Raw genomic sequence first — 20,173 nt, 5'->3', positions numbered from 1 at the left:
CTGTTTTGGCTTCCCCTCTAGTATTTGTCATCTAATTAATAATTAATGAAAACCATTTTACACAGGAGGTGCCCAAAATTTACAGCGTTTCCTCTGATAAGGATACCATACGTTAATTCAGTTCTCTAGAATTTTGTGGTAAAAGGGGGATTTGACTTATCCGTGAAAACCGGTGTTTTTTGATTATCAATACATACACACATATTCTTATCTCTGTCTGCAGATATACATAAAACTTTCGGATCACGTATTATTGGACGAGTTGCCTAGTTCAGTGCAAAACGAATAATGATGTTTAAGTTGTTTTTAATTTTCGCCTCCGTAACTTCAGCGGTAAGTCAACATAATTATGTTGGTACAAAACAATACAGAATTTTCTTATTTGAATTTGTGATATATGAGGTAAACCTTTGTAAATATGACCCAATTATAATAATAACCTAAAAACTAAATAATAAGTGTATTGATCCTTTCGTTTTACTAAAATCTAATTAATTATCTTTCACAAATGCTGTTTCCCATAATATTGTTGTAATGATTTCATTTTGTTTGTTTAAGACGAAAGAAATATAGATATACATATTTTTATGACAGCTAAATTACAGCGTTTTGATTAATTTATAATTAAACTAAATTTGTTTCCAATAATAATACAAGTACACTAGTACTGCGGTTTAGCGTAAAAAAAAAAGAATACATTTGGACGTTACGTTTAATTGTTTATTTAGTTTATCTGTAGTAAATTATACATATAGGAAAATACTTTTTAGATACACGTGTTCCATTTCTACTTCAGTAACTATACTCTTGATAAAATTTATACAGTCTATTAATATTCCAAGGCCGATTTTACGCGAAACGACTTTCTGTCGCTGTCGCCACCTGTATAGTTCTCATACGTTTGTCAGTACTATAAGAAAGGAAATAAATAGGTGTTGTATTAAAGCATGTAAACGTATTAAAGTCTACATTTCTTTAAAAGGTCGATGAAAACTGAAAATACAAACATATTTTTTAAATCGCAAATACGAAGTGTAGTTCGTTGACAAAGCCTTATCTTTGATATTTACCGTCTGTTGATCAATAATCAATAATAAATTATAGGGAAAACACGCATTTTTATTGACCGATATGTGTTCCTGATAAAGAAATGAATTTACAAATTTCTTATAGATAAAACAATTATAAATATTTATGCTTCATAAATATTTTATAGATAAAATTATTAACAAAAAATGCGAGATATTTCCTATGGGATTTTTAAAATTTTCCAAGTTTTCCACAACTATTGCTCAGGTAATGTAATTTTTTTCAATTTAAAAGCGTGGTTTATAAAGGGTCGGAAAGTCGCCATGGTTCATCGGCCACTACCTGAGAGCGATAAAGTAAATCATAGAGATAGAGAAAGATCGCTATAATGAAGGCGTCTAATAGTCACCGCCCATTTCGCCCTTCCACAAATAAAAAGTGGATCTTATTTGTGGAAGGGCGAAATGGGCGGTGACTATGAGACGCCTTCATTATAGCCATCCCTCTCTATCGCACGGATTTCTATGACTTACTTTATCGTTCTCACGTAACGGCCGATGAACCATGGGAACTTTCCGACACTGTATATTTGGAATGAAGAAAAAACATGAATTTCTATTTAGGTACCTCTTATCAGCGTTAAATTAAATACACAAAGTCACACAAAATTTATACCTTTACTAACTCTTTCCGGTAACTTATAGTTATCGGAGGTAACCGTAAATCTGCCTGACGGAAGGGTTCGAGGCTTGGAAAAATTATCCGCCAGAAACCTCACATTCTATGCCTTTCTGCAAATACCATACGCGGAACCACCATTGGGTAAACTAAGATTCAAGGTAAGTCGTTACATTTAAGGTAATAAAAAAAATGTGACGCTGTCTTCGTTGTTACAGGACCCACGACAAGTACAACCATGGAGTGGCATTTTAAATGCGACGCAGGAGAATAAAATTTGTTATCAGGTGGCGTCGAATTCGACGATGGAGAATGAAGATTGCCTTTATCTCAATGTGTATACGCCAGTGGTACGTCTGATAAAAAATATTTGAATATTCAGTACACTTTCTACATATTGATGGATTTTACATATTCTTCCTGTATACAGGGTAAAAACAAGTGTAAAATTCAAAATCCAGCAGACTACTGGGACTTCCTATATTTAATTTATCTTGTCCGCCCCCATAGAACCTAGCCCGAGGACAACAAGGGCAGGTAAAATGTTCCCAGTTAAGGCTAAGGAGTGAAATATCTATTTTGCAACTCTCATGTATATAGATTTTTGATAGAATTACCTATTGCTGGAAGTTCTTCGTCGTGTTAAAAACGCCTCTAGTAATAAAAACATCCTGTAATTTATAATCTGCTCAACGTCGTTTCCGGCTTTTTGTAAAAACAAATAAATTTACAGGCGATTCCCACTAAAACGATTTCAGCTTACGATTACTGAACCGTTACTATTGGTCGTTTTTGGCACTGCCAGCTTAGTAACATAATAAGACAAGGCAGAATTTCTAATCTTTCTAGAAAAATGTCAAGTCCCTCTCATCTTTTGTAGTATTTGACAAAGTAATTGCACCCCTTATTAATTATATTTATAAATATTTTATTTTCATATAAGGTTTTTTCTTATAAAAATGAATGTTTTTTTTAAATATGCATACATTTTTAGAAATTACATACCAAACACACCAGGTCACTTTTGCCAGTAATGTTCTATATACACGGTGGTGGATTTATGAATGGAAATTCGCTATATAGTACTATTGGACCACATCATTTTATGGATAACGGTGTGATTGTTGTCACCATATCTTACAGATTAGGACCTTTTGGTAAGAATTTTTGTTTTAATAAGGATGGGATAACATTAGGATCATTAAACGGTAAGAGATATTAAAATAAATTGTATATTTACGTTGCCATTTTTATCGCTCTATCCAATGGCGTCAACTTTTTTGCAATCCGACGTTTCGTCTTCGAGGGGCCATCATCAGGTTAATTTTATAAATACGTCGCTGCTGTTTTTATGACAAAATCTAAAGTCATTTTTAATTCTGAATTAAATGATATTACTATTGTAATCGTTTTTAATCGGTTTGTAAAAGGTTTTTAGGTTGTTTTAGCTATCAGTTAAAATTTTTCCAGAATACGGCTCTGAACGCTTTCAAAATATCTATTGGAGGAAGTCATAACAGTATAAAGGTCAATACAGCACAAATATCCCACAATTTTTTTACTACTATTAACAATACTAATTAGAAATAATAAAACATTTCATAAATACGTATTATTTTTTTATTAGGTAGGTACCTACAACTTTTTTAAATTATTGATTAAAAAAATTGTTGGATATTTTGTGCTGTATTGACTTTTATACTGTAATGACTTCCTCCAATAGATATTTTGAAAGCGTTCAGAGCCGTAATCAGGAAAAAATTTAAATGAAAGCTAAAACAAGCTAAAAACCTTTTTAAGCGAATACAATAATAATATCATCTAATTCAAAATTAAAAATGACTAGTTTCTGTCATAAAAATAGCAGCGATATATTTAAAAAAATTAACCTGATAATGGCCCCTCGAAGACGAAACGTCGGATTGCAAAAATGTTGACGCCATTGGATAGAGCGAAAAAAGTGGCATTGTAAATATGTAACTTATTTCAAAATTCGTTTTCAAATAAAGACAGAAAAAAAATAAAACGATCTTGCAAAATTCCGGGTTTCTCCGGATATCTCCGGGATTACCCGGAATTTTATAACTTTCTAAACGGCATATTATTAGGTACAAAGAAACACAACTTTTTTCTAATTTGGCCCATACCGTATCTCTTACCGTTTTCTAGATCCTAATGCTATCCCATCCTTATCTTGGACACACTGCATAGTAAAAAAAATTAATAGTAAGAGTTCGATAAAAAAGAATAAAGTTTTTGCTTTCCCATAGATATCCAATAATCCCGTTTCTTTATAAGGAATACGTTTGAAACGCCAGTCCTTGAAATGCAGAAATATACTAATTAATGTATCGTGGCTGTTTCTTGATCTTTGTCAAAAGTAATCAGTTACAGCTAGGATAACATCGGATTCACCTATATAAATTCATTTGATGACAATTTAAGTATATTTTAAGAAGCATTTGTTTATAAAAATGTTACTTTTTTAGGGTTTCTGTCAACTGGAGACTATGTAATACCAGGAAACTACGGTCTTAAGGACCAGAACATGGCCCTGAAGTGGGTTCAAAGGAATATCGAACATTTTGGAGGCGATCCAAACAAAGTAACCATATTTGGCCAGAGCTCCGGTGCAGTGTCTGTGGGATACCACATTATTAGCAAACAATCTGAAGGTAAATTAAATTTCTACATAATTTCCCAGTAAGCGCTTGAATAAATTCCTCATCAAAAGATCAGCGATATTTCTAGTTCTAGAAAAAACTTCGTGGTAATTTTTCAATCGTGATATTTTAAGGACTATTTAGAGGAGCTATCCAGCAAAGTGGATCAGTTTTGACACCACACGGCTACCAGAGACGTGCTATTGACTTCGCTTACAGCCTCGCCAAATTTATAGATCCCAGTTTTGATGACAGCGCCGATTCGTGGGAATTGCTAATGTTGCTCCAAAACGCAACGGCCGAACAAATAGACGCTGCCACATCAATATTTACGGTGAGTAAACGATACCTTTCACTTCCAAAATCAGCATAAGAAAACTGTGAACCTAACTTTTCTTTGAAACTGATTCACCAGTTTCTTCTAGAGAACGCAGAAATGTCTCTCGGAAAAGTGAATAAGTCTAAACCAACCACTGACAACCGCCAGAGAAACCTTCAAACTAAACTCCGTGATTCTCTTCTAGCAAGCACCTGGATCTATGATCCTAAGCGAAGGGTCCTGGTTCGCGCCAGTCATCGAATGCGACCACGAGGACGCCTTCATCACGGAAAGGATGTACGGATCTTTGGAAAAGGGAAACATCAACAAGGTGCCACTCATGGTGGGCATGACGTCTGAGGAAGCGGTCTCACAAGCTTCAGGTAAAATAAATTGAATTGCAAAATTGGTTTGTGTGCAAAACGGAATCTTGTTACAGACTTGGAAACATATAAGTTAACAGTGGAACAATACGACAACAATGTTACGTTCCTAGTGCAAGCGGACATGCATATTGACGATTTGACCAGAAAGACTCAAGCTGGTGAAGCTATAAGGAAGATCTACACTGATGGATTGTTGAAGGACAATCTTGGGGCAGCAGTTAAGGTGTTAAAACATTATTATTTATATGGATGTTTAGAATATATTTTTTGTGAATATTAATGAAATATTTTTCAGTATTTTTCAGATGCGTACGTAAGCCGACCAATCATCAAACATGCTGAACTGCAATCGGCGTACACTGACGTGTATTTCTACCAGTTTTCTTATCACGGAGCACTTGGGGGTAATAATGTTTCTGTAGAAGGTGCGTATAATAATGCAGTAGTTAAATAATAGCCATTCTAAGGAATACATCTATACAATTTGAAAGGATATATGAAATTAGAGAGAAGCAAAGAAAATTTGCAACCATAATGAAACAAAATTTCTTGGTATGCTTAGGTGCTGGAAGGGTATCACATTCAGAAGACACGAAGTACCTTTGGGTTTTCAGCAATTCCCAGAACATTCAAGATATAGACGCCAAAGATTTGCAAACGCTCAACAGATACGTGAAGATGTTCACCAACTTTGCCAAGACTTTGTGAGTAAAACTGTACAATTTTTATATCTCATAATCAGTTAACAAATTACAATTTTAAATTAAATAATTTTGTGTTGTTTCAGAAATCCTACACCAGCAACAAAAACGCTCTCACGGGGGGCTGTAAGATGGCCTAAAGTGAACACGCAAAATTTCACTTATTTGGATATCGACGATGAACTAACCCTTAAAACTAATCCTAGGGAGCCAGCGTATAGCGGATGGGTGGATGTTTACGACGCGTGGGCCATACCACCCTTTGATACTTATTAGTTTATAAAAAACCGCTTCGAGAACTGATTACATGTTACACATATTTATGTAGATTAACCAAATCCAGTAGTTTTAAGGTATATTATTTTTTAAAAATGTCGCGTATTATTATTATTTTTGTACATTGCTATGTTTTTCTTTATTTGTGTATTTTGCCAGCCGTGAAAAAATTTATATAAATAAACCAAAACGTCAAATAGCAAATAAAGAAAGAAAAGAACTATGCCACAAATAAAAACTACATTACTATTATTGCAGTGCTTATTGGTAATTACAAAAAACCATTTCGTAATACGTTAAAAATGTAACGATATAATCACCCTCTTCTACAGCTTGATAACAATATCAATTTTGATATACACACTCGTATCTTCTTGAAGTACGTACTCCTACCAAGTATATTACCAAAATATATACAAAGAAACCGTTCTTCAAAAATATTCAATTCGCTCTACTTTCCAAAACGATACCAGTAGTAGTAGCAGTAAAGGGGCGGCCTCAGCCTGGCAATTAGGCCACAAGTGGGCCCTTTTTGCCTACCCCGCCGTCCCATCACCTAACCACTCTCTGCCTCTGACCCTCCTCGAACCTACCCGACGCCCTAATGAACGCCAGGATTTTGGTCCATGGAAGGTCTCTCACCTTAACCCCTTGCAGCTCTTCAGCACCAAAGACTTTATGTCTTATTCTCCCAAAGGCTGCACACTGTCCCTGAAGGTGGACAGGGGTGTCCTCCCCTTCGCCACATTTCGGGCATAGAGGGTCCCCCTCAATTCCTATTAAGCTTAAATGCCTCCTAAGTCTGAAGTGGCCTGTCAGAACCCCCACCATTTGGTTTAGGGCTCTTCGACTGAGGCTCAGCAGCCATCTTGTCTTGGATTTGCTAGGTCCATGTATAAAACTATGGGCCTGCCTGCATCCTCTATTTCTCCTCCAATCCAGACCTAAAGTTTGATAGGCCCATTTATTGAGGGCCCCATTAATGCTGCCTCGTGTGATACCTAAGATTGTTTCAGGTCCCTGTCCAGGTCCCCTGGACCCAAGACGAGCTAATTGATCCGCCCTCTCGTTACCAGGGATGCCCCTATGGCCTGGGACCCAAACCAACTCTTCTTATTTTCGTCTGGCCAATGACTCTAGAGCGTCTCCACATTCTTGGACCAAAACTATACCAAGTACTGTTTTATTAGTATCGTTTCGAAAGTTCTACTGCTCTCAGTTTTGCTGGTTTTTCCAGGTCCTTAACACACATTTTCATAGACATGACATATCCCATCAATTACTTCAATAAATCCGCATTGAGCCATTTGTTTATTTAACTCTATCCGTCGATAAGACAAAACACTTAATTTATCAGCTATTTTTGCGCTCGCGAGCTGAACAATTTATAATAATCTGTAATAAACAACATCTGAAGTACCACTCTTGAGTCGCCAAAGTATATATAAAGGTCTAACCTAAAGAGTCACGCATAGTGGTGGTTTGCGTACTATTTACGATGTTGTCGAAAAGTATCTTGTTGGCAGCTTTTCTGGTTGCCTCAGCAGTGAGTACTAATTCAATTATTCTAATTACAACAACACACGAATACCAGAATCAATTTGTTTATAATTTACCTATTAACCCTTCTTCACTTTCCAATATTGCTAAGAGAATTAAGGAAGACATAAATATTCGCGCATAGCTATAAAGAGCAACCTCATTTATTTTCAGTTGGCTGCAGATGTCTATGTAACCATTCCAAATGGTCAGCTTAAAGGAAGGCAAGAGTCCACGTACAAAGGACAAGTGTTCTACGCCTTTCAGCAGATTCCTTACGCCAAGCCACCAGTTGGAAACCTAAGGTTTATGGTAAGGAAAGACTTGAAGAAATTAATTTTTTAGGAACTATTTATATGATATCTAAATCTAATAAAGCAAAATAATTTAGGCCCCACAACCCGTGGAAAATTGGCAAGGAACGTTGGACGCCACTGTTAACGATAAAGTTTGTTATCAAACGGGTAGTACTACCAGTTTTACTCAATCTGAAGATTGCCTCTACGTGAATGTCTACACCCCTGCTGTAAGTCTTATAGAAAAATTTTGGTAATCAAAGTTGACAACGACCTTATTACATTTTAAGGAAATAGGATCCAACGCCAACCTACCAGTAATGTTCTATATCTTCGGTGGAGGATTCCTCAATGGACACGCCATCTACCACGATTACGGTCCTCATTTGTTTATAGATGAGGGAGTCATAGTGGTTACTGTCAATTACCGAACTGGACCTTTTGGTTAGTAGTTTGACTCTAACTCGACTTTGTTTCATTGTAAAGATTTTTCCATTTCGTAACAGGTTTCTTGACTACTGGCGATACTGTCATACCCGGAAATATGGGACTGAAAGACCAGAACTTGGCCTTGCAGTGGGTCCGTGACAACATTAAGTACTTCGGAGGCGATCCAAGCAAAGTAACGCTCTTCGGACTCAGCGCTGGTGGTGCTTCCGTCACCCTCCAGATGTTAAGCCAGCAATCTCAAGGTATCCTAACACTCTAGACCATTATCTTTCAGTTTCATCGGTTTCCTCCAATTTTTAGGACTATTCAGGGCCGCAATATCGGAAAGTGGATCCGCCTTGTGTCCATGGGCTTACCAAAGAGGTTACAAGGATATCGCGTACAACATGGCCACTTACCTTGATTCTTCATTCTCCAAGAGTGCAACATCCCAAGAGCTTCTGACGTTCCTGCAGTCCAAGACTGCTGCGGACATCCTTGCTTCTACTAACACCTTCCCTGTGAGTCTAACTAATTTTGTCTTTAGTCTAGAATAGAAAGAGAGCAGTTATGTCTACAATTTGTAAATATTTTGTAGGGTGGCCTAGGAAGGGACCAAATGGTACAAGGTTTCATGTACACTCCAGTGGTGGAACCCAGCCACGACGGTGCCTTCCTCACCCAGAGGATGTACGACGCTGTGGCTGCTGGTGGGGCTAGTCCAGTACCTCTGTTGATAGGAATCATGTCAGAAGAGCAGATTACAAAAGCAGCAGGTAGTTAAAAAAAAGATAGTCAAAATGCGGTGTATTTGGGCTATATTAAAATCTTGCCATTCTCTTTCAGATTTGAACAGTTTCAAGACTCTGCTTGCACAATACGATCAAGATCTTGGGGCACTTGTAAATGACAATATGCATATCGTGAACAGTTCGACCAAAGCGCTTGTAGGGGACGCTATACGGAAGATCTATACTACTGGACAACTTCAGAACGATATTGCGGCTGGCGTAAAAGTAAGTGAGATTCTAATAACGAATTAAGGGTTATATTCACAAAAAAATCTTATACATACAACTTGCTGAATGTCTAATTGTAAGTTGTATTTATTTCTTTCAGTACTTCAGTGATATGTCTTTCTCCCGTGCTGTGATGCACCATGCCAAGCTGCATTCTAAGTTTAACGACGTCTACTTCTATCAGTTTTCGTACCATGGCGACATAGTGACGTGGAACAACGTCCAGGTTGAAGGTGCTTAGGAAGAGCTTGTTTTTAAAATTGAATAATTTAAATATTTTTATTTAGGTTGCGGTAGAGTCAACCACGGGGAAGACAACACCTACCTATGGGCATACGGCAACAACGGTAACATAGAACAATGGGGTACAGCCCGTGACGCTTTGACCACCAGACGATACGTCAAGTTATTCGCTAATTTTGCTAAGAATTTGTAAGTAAAGACGCCTAGTTTTGAATGGATATGACAAATGTACCCCACATTTTTATATCACCCTACAATAATCGTCTACTGCAATTCCCAAAAACGTTCAATGACTAAGATATTCCAATTTCAGGAATCCTACACCCGAGGCAAATGAAGTCTTGCAAAACATCATCTGGCCCAAACTGACAGATAGTAGTTTCCAATATTTGGACATCGACGACAATTTGGCAATAAAAACCGATCCCAAAGGAGATGTTTACGCTAAATGGGTGGATCTTTACGAAAACATGGCGGTGAAACCATACGATACCTTCTAATCTGTTATAAAATGTATAGATTTTAATAAAAACTGTTAATGTACTTTACTCTTAGTAATATCATCTATAACAAGAACAATAAGTTGAAAATATAAATGCGACACTTCCAAACAATATTAACAAAGCTGAATATTTAGAAAATTGACACAGATATTGTGTAATAAAACAAATTACAACAAAAAATCAAACAAATATTTAATTTAATAGAAAATTAACCGTTTACAGTTTGAATAACTCCACGCTTACCAATAATTGCCTTTGGGCATGGTTTTTAAAAAGTGTTAATAGCTCTTCCTTATTTAATAATCTTACAGAAACATGTTTACTGAAATATGTTTTTATAACTTTTTACACATTGGCGCAGTCAGGGGGAAAATATACCTCCAATTTTATATAAAAACTAATTTTTTGTGTGGTTGTAGAAATTCTGCATTTGTTAATGTTCTAATTATTATAATATCGGCAACATGGCGAATAATTTTGTCGTTTTGTGTAACAGACGAAGATAGGCCTTTGGGAAAAGATAAAGAAAAAATTTGTAGTTAAATTGAAGAAAGTGGAAATATTTTAGGCTCTGTTTCTAAAAAAAATATTGATCTTGATCTAAGAATGTCAGTATCTACATAATTTGTTGACAATTTTCGTAACGAAGTTAATGTTTTTCATTCGCTATTGAGATAAGTAACAAAAATTAAAATGTTGGACGATATTTTCATAATCGGTAAATCTTACAAAACGAAAATTATATGTAACAATACTGATAAAACTAATGAAACATGGTTGTTATAAGTACAGTAAAGATAAATTATCACTAAAGTAAGTGAATAAATTTTACATCGTGACAGACAATTCAAGTAGGTACTTTCTGAATATCGTATTTTTATTTTTTGTATTTTTGCCAAGTATTATTGGTCTAAGATGAAACTGCTTACAAGAAACAAAAAAGTGGTCCCTCCAAGATCAAAATCAGACTTATTATTTAATCTAAACAACTGAGATCAATAATTATTATAAATAATTTATTTATCTATTTATAAAGGCTAGTGTTACATACACATACAAGTGTTTACACGCGTCCAAAAAAAAAAAAGAAAGTGGTAAATAACAATACACATAATGATAGCAATCAACTAACTGTTATACAAATATACATAAACAACATATAATTAAAATAAATAGGATAAGCGACATACTAAGATTAATGATAACATTGATATTCGAGCTACATTACTGTCAATAAAATCTTCAAAACTATAAAAGGCATTTTTTATTAAGTATTTTTTTATCCTTGATTTAAAATTATTTTCATTAAAATTTTGAATTTGGAGAGGTATTGTTAAAATACTTGATGGCCCAATAATTAGTACCGACCCGCGTTTTACTAAGTCTTAGAAATTTATTATATAAGTATGTGCTCTTTCGGGTATTATAAGAGTGTCTCATTACTGATTTCAAAGTTATGTATGTGTTTTTTGACATAAATAAGACATTGAAGTATATCTGCACAGGGTACAGTTAGAATGTTCAATTTAAAAAACTGCTCTCTACAGTCATCTCTAAAACCAAGGCCAAATATGATTCTAATAATTTTTCTCTGAAGAAAGTCTACTAATAAAGAATAAAACTAGTTCGTAAAAATTTAATACGGCAAATTTAACTGATATAATTGACTCTCTTACCACAGCTCGATAGCGATCTCAATTTTTATATACATCCTTCAAACTAATTGAAGTACTATTATTGTATTACCGAAATATATATAAAGGAGTCACTTTTCGAAAATATAATCATTTTACTCCACGTTTCGAAATGATACTGAAAACTGTTCTATTAGTGTCGTCCATAATTGCTTCAGCAGTAAGTAATCTAAGTTTAAAATTCTATTACATAATAAACTGAAAAAACTTTTCACTGCGTGGTAACAGGTTTTCATTTTCTTTAATACAGTTCATAGGCATCAAAGCACAGATATTTCTTCTTACCTAGGTATCTACTGTCGTGCCTTTATTTTAAATAAGTCTCAATAAAGCAGATCTAGATATGAAGAGTAAGTAAAATCAATTTGATACAAATCAAAGTAATAAGATAAAGAGAAACGACATTGTCAAAGACTATTTTTTCGACCAGTTACTAATTAGGAAAAAATATATAACTACTATTTTACTTTCAGCTTGCTCAAGAGGTTACCATCAAGATAAAGAATGGTGAAGTCAAAGGAAGGAAGGACACAACTTACAGCCAAAAAGAATTCTATGCGTTCCAACAGATACCCTACGCACAACCACCTGTTGGAAGTTTGAGGTTCCAGGTGAGGAACTGGTACGCCTCGTACATTTAATTATCACTTTTTCTTTATATTTAGCCTCCCGTAGCTGTTGAACCTTGGGATGGAGTGTTGGATGCCACAGAAAACAACAAACTCTGCTACCAAATGGGCACAACAACCGTCACCCAAACTCAAACTGAGGACTGCTTGTACGTAAATGTCTACACTCCGGTGGTAAGTCAAATTATTATTATTTTTCCAAGTTTGCAAAGAATGACTTTCGTTTCAAGGAACCTGGTACCAACGCTAAGCTACCAGTGATGTACTACATCTACGGAGGAGGTTTCCTCACTGGTCATCCCCTCTTCCAATATTATGGACCGCAGTACTTCATGGAACAGGACGTTGTTGTTGTCGCAGTTAGTTATAGGATTGGACCATTTGGTTAGTCCTATACACTTGAAATTCATATTCAAGTCATACCTTTGTCTTTCAATCTAACATCAACTTTTTTAAATAGGTTTCCTGTCAACTGGCGACACAGTTCTACCCGGAAACATGGGCTTAAAGGATCAAAGTATGGGTCTTAAATGGGTGCAAGAGAACATTAGGTACTTTGGAGGTGATCCAGATAAAGTAACCATATTCGGGCTAAGTGCGGGCGGTGCATCTGTCACCCTTCAAATGTTGAGCAAACAATCGCAAGGTACGAAAATTGTTTGTATCACTATGATTCTTGATTCTCATCGGCTTCCTCTAATCCGCAGGATTATTCAGAGGTGTCATATCAGAAAGCGGTTCGTCCCTTTGCCCTTGGGCTTACCAGAGAGGTTACAAAGCCGTCGCCTACAACATGGCTACCTACCTGGATTCCTCGTTCAACACGAGCGCTACATCTCAAGAACTTTTGACTTTCCTACAATCGAAGACACCCGAACAGCTCCTCGACGCCACCAACACGTTCCCTGTAGGTTCATGGCAATTGCCAATAAGCAGGTTGAATATGAACAACGATTATAATCGTTTGTTTGTGTCGTTTCAGTGGGACATTGGAAGGGATCAGATAGTCCAAGGTTTCATGTTCGCTCCTGTAGTAGAACCCGATCATGAAGGTGCATTCCTGACCCAGAGGATGTACGACGCTGTAGCTGCTGGCGGGGCGAGCCCAGTACCCCTGATGATTGGAATTATGTCCGAGGAGCAACTTCAAAGGGCAGAAGGTACAAAAATACAGTACAGTAGACATACATACATAAGTTTATAGGTTAAAATTAGTAAAAGCTTTCCTTTTAGGTGATCTATTATCACTTCGAAGTGAACTTGAAGTGAGTAGATCACCTAACTTGGGAGAAATATGCACCCAGCTTTATATGAGACATATTTGTTTTCCAGATTGGGAGGGTCTGATGTACCAGCTTCAACAATATGACCTGAGACCTGAAGCACTGGTCAACGATAATATGCACATAGTAAATAATGTGACGAAAGCTGTCATAGGCAAGAGAATTAAACAGATTTATACTACTGAACAATTCCAAGACGATGTAGTTTCTGCCATAAAGGTAAGCTAATATTAAAATATATACAGGTTCGGAAAGTCCCCATGGTTCATCGGCCGTTACGTGAGAGCGATAAAGTAAGTCATAGAAACCATGGGGACTTTCCGAACCTGTATATACAATACATGATATTTATAGCCCGTGTTCGGAAAGCGATTTACTTGCGTGGTAGGGTACTCGGGAAGCATTGTTGCAGAGCTTGACTGATAACTGTGTAAAAACCAAAATTTTTAGTTATTTGAAGCGATCCATATATTTACTTTATGCTTTGCAGTACTTCAGCGACACCTCATTCTCTCGTCCCATTATCCACCACGCCAAACTTCATTCCCAGTTCAACGACGTCTTCTTCTACCAATTCTCGTTCCACGGTGATCAGATAACTTATTACAATGCCACTGTTCCAGGTAATCGAATCGAATACAGTAAAATTCCCGTGCGTTATTCCAAATTTTTAAAACAGGTTGTGGTAACGTCACCCATGGCGAAGACAACGCTTACTTGTGGGGCTACAATAACAATGGTAACATAGAACAGTGGGGAACCGCACGAGACATCTTGACCACTAAGAGATACGTCACACTATTCGCCAATTTCGCCAAAAACCTGTAAGTATTCTCCAAGCAACTAATAAAATATAACAAAACCACTTGTCCTTTTGTCCTAGCCAATCTGTCATAAACAAAACACAAGTTAAACTTTTTCTTTCTCTCAGAAGCCTTTCAGAGAAAGCCTCGTTTTATTACGATAAAAATATGGTTGATTCACTGATCTATTTACTGATATTTTCTAATTTCAGAAATCCAACTCCAGAAGAGTCAGAACTCTTCCAGAACGTCATCTGGCCCACGGTATCGGCCGACAACTATCAATACTTGGACATAAATGACGATTTGACGATACAAGTTGATCCTAAGGGCGACCACTATAAAGAGTGGGTTGAAGTTTACGAAACTTTAGCTGTGAAACCATACGACACTTACTAAATCCTCCACAGTGTAAAATTTTGTTACATTCGATTTAATAAAAAGAAAAACATTGCAGAGTTTCCTGCCTTTACTAACACCCCACCATAGAGTATAAACTAATAACAGATATTTCTAATATAAAAAAAAATTAATGGTTTTTTGATACAGTAAGTAAATATTTAATTTTTCCGAAAGCTAAATCTCAGAAACTATGAAACACGTTAGTTAATTGTAATCGTATCACACAATTTTAAAAGGCATCAGATTAAATGAAGTTAACATTCCAGCAGTCATGAAACACTTGAGATTACTGTTATTTGTTACAGAAAAATAAAGTTCAAGATAGGTTCTAAAGGTTAATATTTTTCTTGGAATTATCAGTACCTAAAAAATATCCACTTAGTTTTTACTAAGTAGACAGAAATGCTCCCTATGTCTCTTTCAATTGTTGTAATTGCAATGATTATTATCTAACAAGTAGACAATTTATCTTTTTTAACAAATAAGATACTGGGATTTGAACATTCCGCATCAAATTCAGTATATTCTTTGATATGTTCCTCCTTCCACTTTAATTATTATTATACGAGCTATCAGAAATCGTCCATTTGAAATAAAAAAAACAGGAGGACTTGTTCAGTAATAGATATTTCGAAAATTCCCAGAATTTTAATAGCTAGAAAATATATAAATGATATAAGTAACAGGTGATCATCGTTAATTCATGTTTCATCTAAAAATATATTAAACAATGGAAAAACTGTTCGGGATTATTTGTAATCAAAGTATTTTAAAGTTATTGGAGCATCTTGTCAAATTTTATTTATTTAGCAACATAGATATACCTACATTATAATCTCTTATAACAATAACCACTTGTGAGCAATCAGTTGTTTTGTTATTTCAGATTAATCAAACTTCTATAACTATTAACCCTAGAAATTTCATCTGCAGTGTATTGTATATGTATTCAAAATGCATTCTAAATTTATTTTACTGGCATTGCACTTCATCATATATTCTGCAGTAAGTACATGTCAGAGAATAACGCCACTTTTCCTTACAATCTTCTCTTAATAGAAAATACTTTTAATCCTAATTCACTGTTTTGTCACGTAAGTAACTTATATTCAAATTGTTTACAGTGGGCTAACGAATTTCTAGTATCACTACCAAATGGACCAGTAAGAGGGAGAAAAGAAGTGTCAGCAAGAGGCGCAACTTTTTACGCTTTCCAACAAATCCCCTTTGCTAAACCCCCTGTTGGTAAGCTGCGATTCCAGGTGATTTTTCTGATTTTTATTTATATCTGCCTTTTTAGTTTCAAGCCCAGACTTTAACACAATGGTAATACTATTTTAATTCACAAACTCGGTTTCCTTGTCTAAATTAACACGCCAGTTTAGACAAAGAATCCCTACTCCGCTTTTTAGTTATTACTGTTATGTTGATACATTTTCAAGCCAATTATTGTCTGTGAATACGCATAATAAATAAATTTTCCTTCTTAACCCTTACAGGCGCCTGAACCGGCAGAGAGTTGGGAAGGCGTGCTCGATGGAACTGTTAGCAACAAAATATGTTACCAATGGACTAGCAATGAAAATGCTGTACTGACAGAAGACTGCTTATACGTGAATGTATATACCCCGGTAGTAAGTAAAACTGTGTCAAAATAAATTATATCATGAATTAACAGAACCTAGGGATTTTAGAAAAATAGGACATGTTAAAAATTGCTCAAACACCTGAAACTGTTACCATGTAAGAATATTTTGAAATGTTTCAAGGAACCCAGCATGGGTGCTTCTTTGCCTGTGATAGTCTACATCCATGGTGGTGGATTCGTTAGTGGTGATGCCCTCTTCACAACCCGAGGACCCCATTATTTCATGGAATATGGTGTCGTCGTCGTCACTGTCAATTATCGGGTCGGGCCATTTGGTAAGATTCAAATTCTAGGATTTAGGGCAGGAAAGAGCTGGAAAATGACCATTTCGCGACTTTTTGTTTCGGCAAGCTGAATTTATCACTATAGATGCTAAATATTATGTACAATAACATATTAGTTTTCAACGTCATAAAAATGGGGGGAAGATTGTTTACAGGCTGGTTAATTGTATAATTTTTACGTAAATTCACGTTTTTCGTTTATAACTTTTTTCCGTTCATTTTCACGAGAAAATAGTAAGGTACTTTTTTTTCGTCTTCAAAAGACCTACAAAACTAGCCCTCGAGCGTCAAAAAATATTGAGCAGATCAAAAGTTAGAAACAGAAGAAATTTATTTATGACTTTTGAATTAAACATTTATAAACTGTGTTATTATTATTCGAACGTTTTGGCATCGCGTCCTCTCATTCCTTATCACTGTTTAATAACTCACACGAAATCTGGAATCGATAAGTTGAATAGTTTACAAGTTATGGCCTTACAAACAATGTACTCTCGAAAAACAGCACAGCAATCACTACAACAATGACTTTCGAATACAGTCTGGCTTCATAAGAAACCCACAAACTTGTAAAAACTGTTACAGAATTTTTTGTAAGTACTCGCCGAGATAAAATACATGTATTTCAGCAGTTCCAAAACAGTTTTAAACACATTTTTAATTAGCTTTTTTCTCTATGACCTTAAACTTCCGGTACAAGTTTTTTACATCAGTTATCTCAGTTTTTCCTCCTTTTCCACCCCTTTGACATAAATTCATTAAATCCTGTATAGGTTTTCTGTCGACGGGAGACCGGATTATACCAGGAAACTATGGCCTGAAGGACCAGAACCTAGGCCTGAAATGGGTCCAGGACAATGTCAAATACTTTGGAGGTAACCCCGATGAAGTTACGATATTTGGAGGTAGTGCTGGTGGAGCATCAGTAACCTATCACATGCTAAGCGCACAATCGAAAGGTAAGTAAATTTGACAATAGAAAATAAATATTTAAACTAAGGATAATCTAGAAAACACTACACAAAGTCAAAAATAAAAGGTTATATCCGTCTAATCTAACTACAGAAAACCAAGATGTAATTCAACAATGTTATTTCAGGACTTTTCAGAGGTGCCATCTCATCGAGTGGTTCGGCTTTATGCCCTTGGTCATACCAGAGAAACCACAAATCTATGGCCTACCAGATGGCAGCAGTCATCGATCCATCGCTCAGCCCTAATGCTACCTCTGAAGAACTGTTGCAGCTCTTCCAAGAGGCTACAACTGAACAAATTGCTGAAGCCAGCAGTATATTCCAGGTAAGTGAGACTGATGCTTGAGTCCAATTGTACATGTCTTATTCATTAATGTTGATTAGCAATTGAGATATTTTTTTTGTTGTTGAAGGAGAGCGTAGGACGTACTCAAATTGTCCAAGGATTCTGGTTTACTCCGGTGGTAGAACCCGACCACGAAGGAGCTTTCCTCACAAGAAGGATGTACGATGCTATTGCCGACGGCAGTGTCAGTCAAGTGCCGATGCTGATGGGGCTGATGTCTGAGGAACAACTGTCCAAGGCTCAAAGTATGTAGATAATGAACACTTTCATGATAATTGGTCTTCAAAATTTACAACCAAAGATTGTATATTGACGATTTCCATGTTCTTGTTACAGATTTAGACAGCTTCGAGGAAGAACTTGCTCAACTCGAGAACGACATTGGACTATTGGTCAACGATGACATGCATATTATAAGCAGCGGCATGAAAGCCCTTGCAGGTGAAGCTATCCGTCAAATCTACACTAATGGATCTTTCCTTGATGACATAGCAGGAGCCGTAAAGGTACGTTATTGAAAATATAGTCTCATGATCCTTTTCGTCTTCATACTTTTTTTCCAGTATTTTAGCGACACATCCTTCTCTCGACCCGTCATCCACCACGCAAGACTGCAATTGCAGTACAGCGACGTCTTCTTCTACGTATTCTCGTACCATGGGGAACTAGGAGGAAACGACATGTATGTCGAAGGTAAAACAACCCACAACATTCAACAACTGTTCAATTAACGACCTCTCTTTAGGTGCTGGTAGAGTCAACCACGTAGAAGACGCCAAGTATACTTGGGCTGTTGGCAACTACAGTGACTTGAGTTCAGCTGATCCCGCCGACGTTTTAACAGTTCGGCGGTACTTGAAGCTGTTTACAGACTTTGCTAAGACATTGTAAGTATTTCAAAAGTTTTTCAAAGTTCATCGGATACACGGTTGGTTTCTTTATTTTTCAGACATCCAACACCAGAACCATCGAGTCTTCTACAACGAGTCATTTGGCCCAAAGCGAGAGCGACCAATTTCCAATATTTGGATTTTGGCGTCGATATGGATATCAAGAGCAATCCCAAAGACGATGCCTACAGGAAGTGGGTCCAGCTTTATGAAGATATGGCCATTAAACCATACGACACGTTCTAAAAATTTCTAAACGATTTCAAAATAAATTTATTTTCATGTTTCACTTATATTTATTCCCAATACGACTCAACACAATTTGATCTAATCAACTTTACACACATCGATCTCATGTCACGGCAAATAAAACAACCAGCAATAACACATCCTCTTTTTTCACATCTGCGCACGTTTTCGCGCATGACATTTCTTGGTAGGAAATCCGTCAAAATGCTGTCAGTAGCGTCGTAGCGTCTATAATCGAGTTTAGTTTATTTCACTTTGCTGTTGCAGTAGAGTCATAGGTGTGCATTTGTTGAATTGTGTAGTTGTTTATAATTTGGTGTAGTACTGACATAGTGTGAGACTAACGTTATTTGTTATTTAAGTATAACAGTGTATAAGACAATGAGTCATGGTGTTTGTGCAGTGAGAAGTTGTAGAAATCAGAGATATTATTCAAAGAAAAGTTTCTTTAGATTTCCTGCTGATACAACAAGGTATGTGTAGTGCTAAAATGTGAAAAGATTATAATTTTTACACCAATTATTAAATTGACATTATAACCTACATATAACATCCTTATCTAAAATGGTTGGTTTATAAAAAAGTATTAGTCCTAACTTAGCCGTAACTTAACCTTAATCTTAGTCCTAAAAAGTTAAATGTACAAAATATAATATATAGAGGTAGGGCAAGGTTAAAAGATTTTTATAAACCAATACATTACATTCTGTACATTTAACTTTTTAGGACTAAGATTAGGATTAAGTTACGGATAAGTTAGGACTAATACGTTTTTATAAACCAACCATAAGTTTAATCAACCAAAATGAATCTTGGCCTAAAAATTGATGTTTTATTTTTTTTATACAGAAGTAGGACATGGGCAATAGCCAGCAACCGGGAAGATTTAC

General features: G+C 36.0%; 3 protein-coding genes across 3 annotated transcripts; all 3 read left to right on the top strand.

The window, feature by feature from the left end:
- Positions 1 to 273: 273 nt before the first annotated feature.
- Positions 274 to 10,126, top strand: LOC108908255. The gene is made up of 23 exons (XM_018712224.2): positions 274 to 333; positions 1,734 to 1,868; positions 1,926 to 2,057; positions 2,702 to 2,864; positions 4,197 to 4,382; positions 4,505 to 4,704; positions 4,895 to 5,072; positions 5,129 to 5,298; positions 5,371 to 5,500; positions 5,638 to 5,779; positions 5,863 to 6,051; positions 6,433 to 6,536; positions 7,528 to 7,598; positions 7,766 to 7,903; positions 7,983 to 8,117; positions 8,178 to 8,331; positions 8,394 to 8,579; positions 8,638 to 8,837; positions 8,915 to 9,092; positions 9,163 to 9,332; positions 9,436 to 9,568; positions 9,623 to 9,767; positions 9,892 to 10,126. The coding sequence occupies exons 1-23, from the start codon at positions 289 to 291 to the stop codon at positions 10,076 to 10,078; spliced, it is 3,471 nt and encodes a 1,156-aa protein (XP_018567740.2). The 5' UTR covers positions 274 to 288; the 3' UTR covers positions 10,079 to 10,126.
- A 1,719-nt stretch (positions 10,127 to 11,845) lies between these two features.
- On the top strand, positions 11,846 to 14,949 carry LOC108908192 (cholinesterase 1). Its single transcript, XM_023454413.1, has 11 exons — positions 11,846 to 11,935; positions 12,249 to 12,386; positions 12,441 to 12,578; positions 12,635 to 12,788; positions 12,865 to 13,050; positions 13,112 to 13,311; positions 13,387 to 13,564; positions 13,737 to 13,906; positions 14,178 to 14,310; positions 14,367 to 14,511; positions 14,703 to 14,949. The coding sequence occupies exons 1-11, from the start codon at positions 11,888 to 11,890 to the stop codon at positions 14,887 to 14,889; spliced, it is 1,677 nt and encodes a 558-aa protein (XP_023310181.1). The 5' UTR covers positions 11,846 to 11,887; the 3' UTR covers positions 14,890 to 14,949.
- Positions 14,950 to 15,755: 806 nt separating this feature from the next.
- Positions 15,756 to 19,321, top strand: LOC108908256 (venom carboxylesterase-6). The gene is made up of 11 exons (XM_018712225.2): positions 15,756 to 15,897; positions 16,017 to 16,154; positions 16,392 to 16,526; positions 16,662 to 16,815; positions 17,598 to 17,783; positions 17,924 to 18,123; positions 18,212 to 18,389; positions 18,481 to 18,650; positions 18,708 to 18,837; positions 18,890 to 19,031; positions 19,094 to 19,321. The coding sequence occupies exons 1-11, from the start codon at positions 15,847 to 15,849 to the stop codon at positions 19,278 to 19,280; spliced, it is 1,671 nt and encodes a 556-aa protein (XP_018567741.1). The 5' UTR covers positions 15,756 to 15,846; the 3' UTR covers positions 19,281 to 19,321.
- Positions 19,322 to 20,173: the final 852 nt, after the last annotated feature.

Source organism: Anoplophora glabripennis, unplaced genomic scaffold (genome assembly GCF_000390285.2).
Source record: "Anoplophora glabripennis isolate ALB-LARVAE unplaced genomic scaffold, Agla_2.0 scaffold18, whole genome shotgun sequence".
Lineage (NCBI taxonomy): Eukaryota > Metazoa > Arthropoda > Insecta > Coleoptera > Cerambycidae > Anoplophora > Anoplophora glabripennis.
Note: the sequence above shows the minus strand (reverse complement) of the source record. Positions and strands in the feature narration are given on the sequence as shown.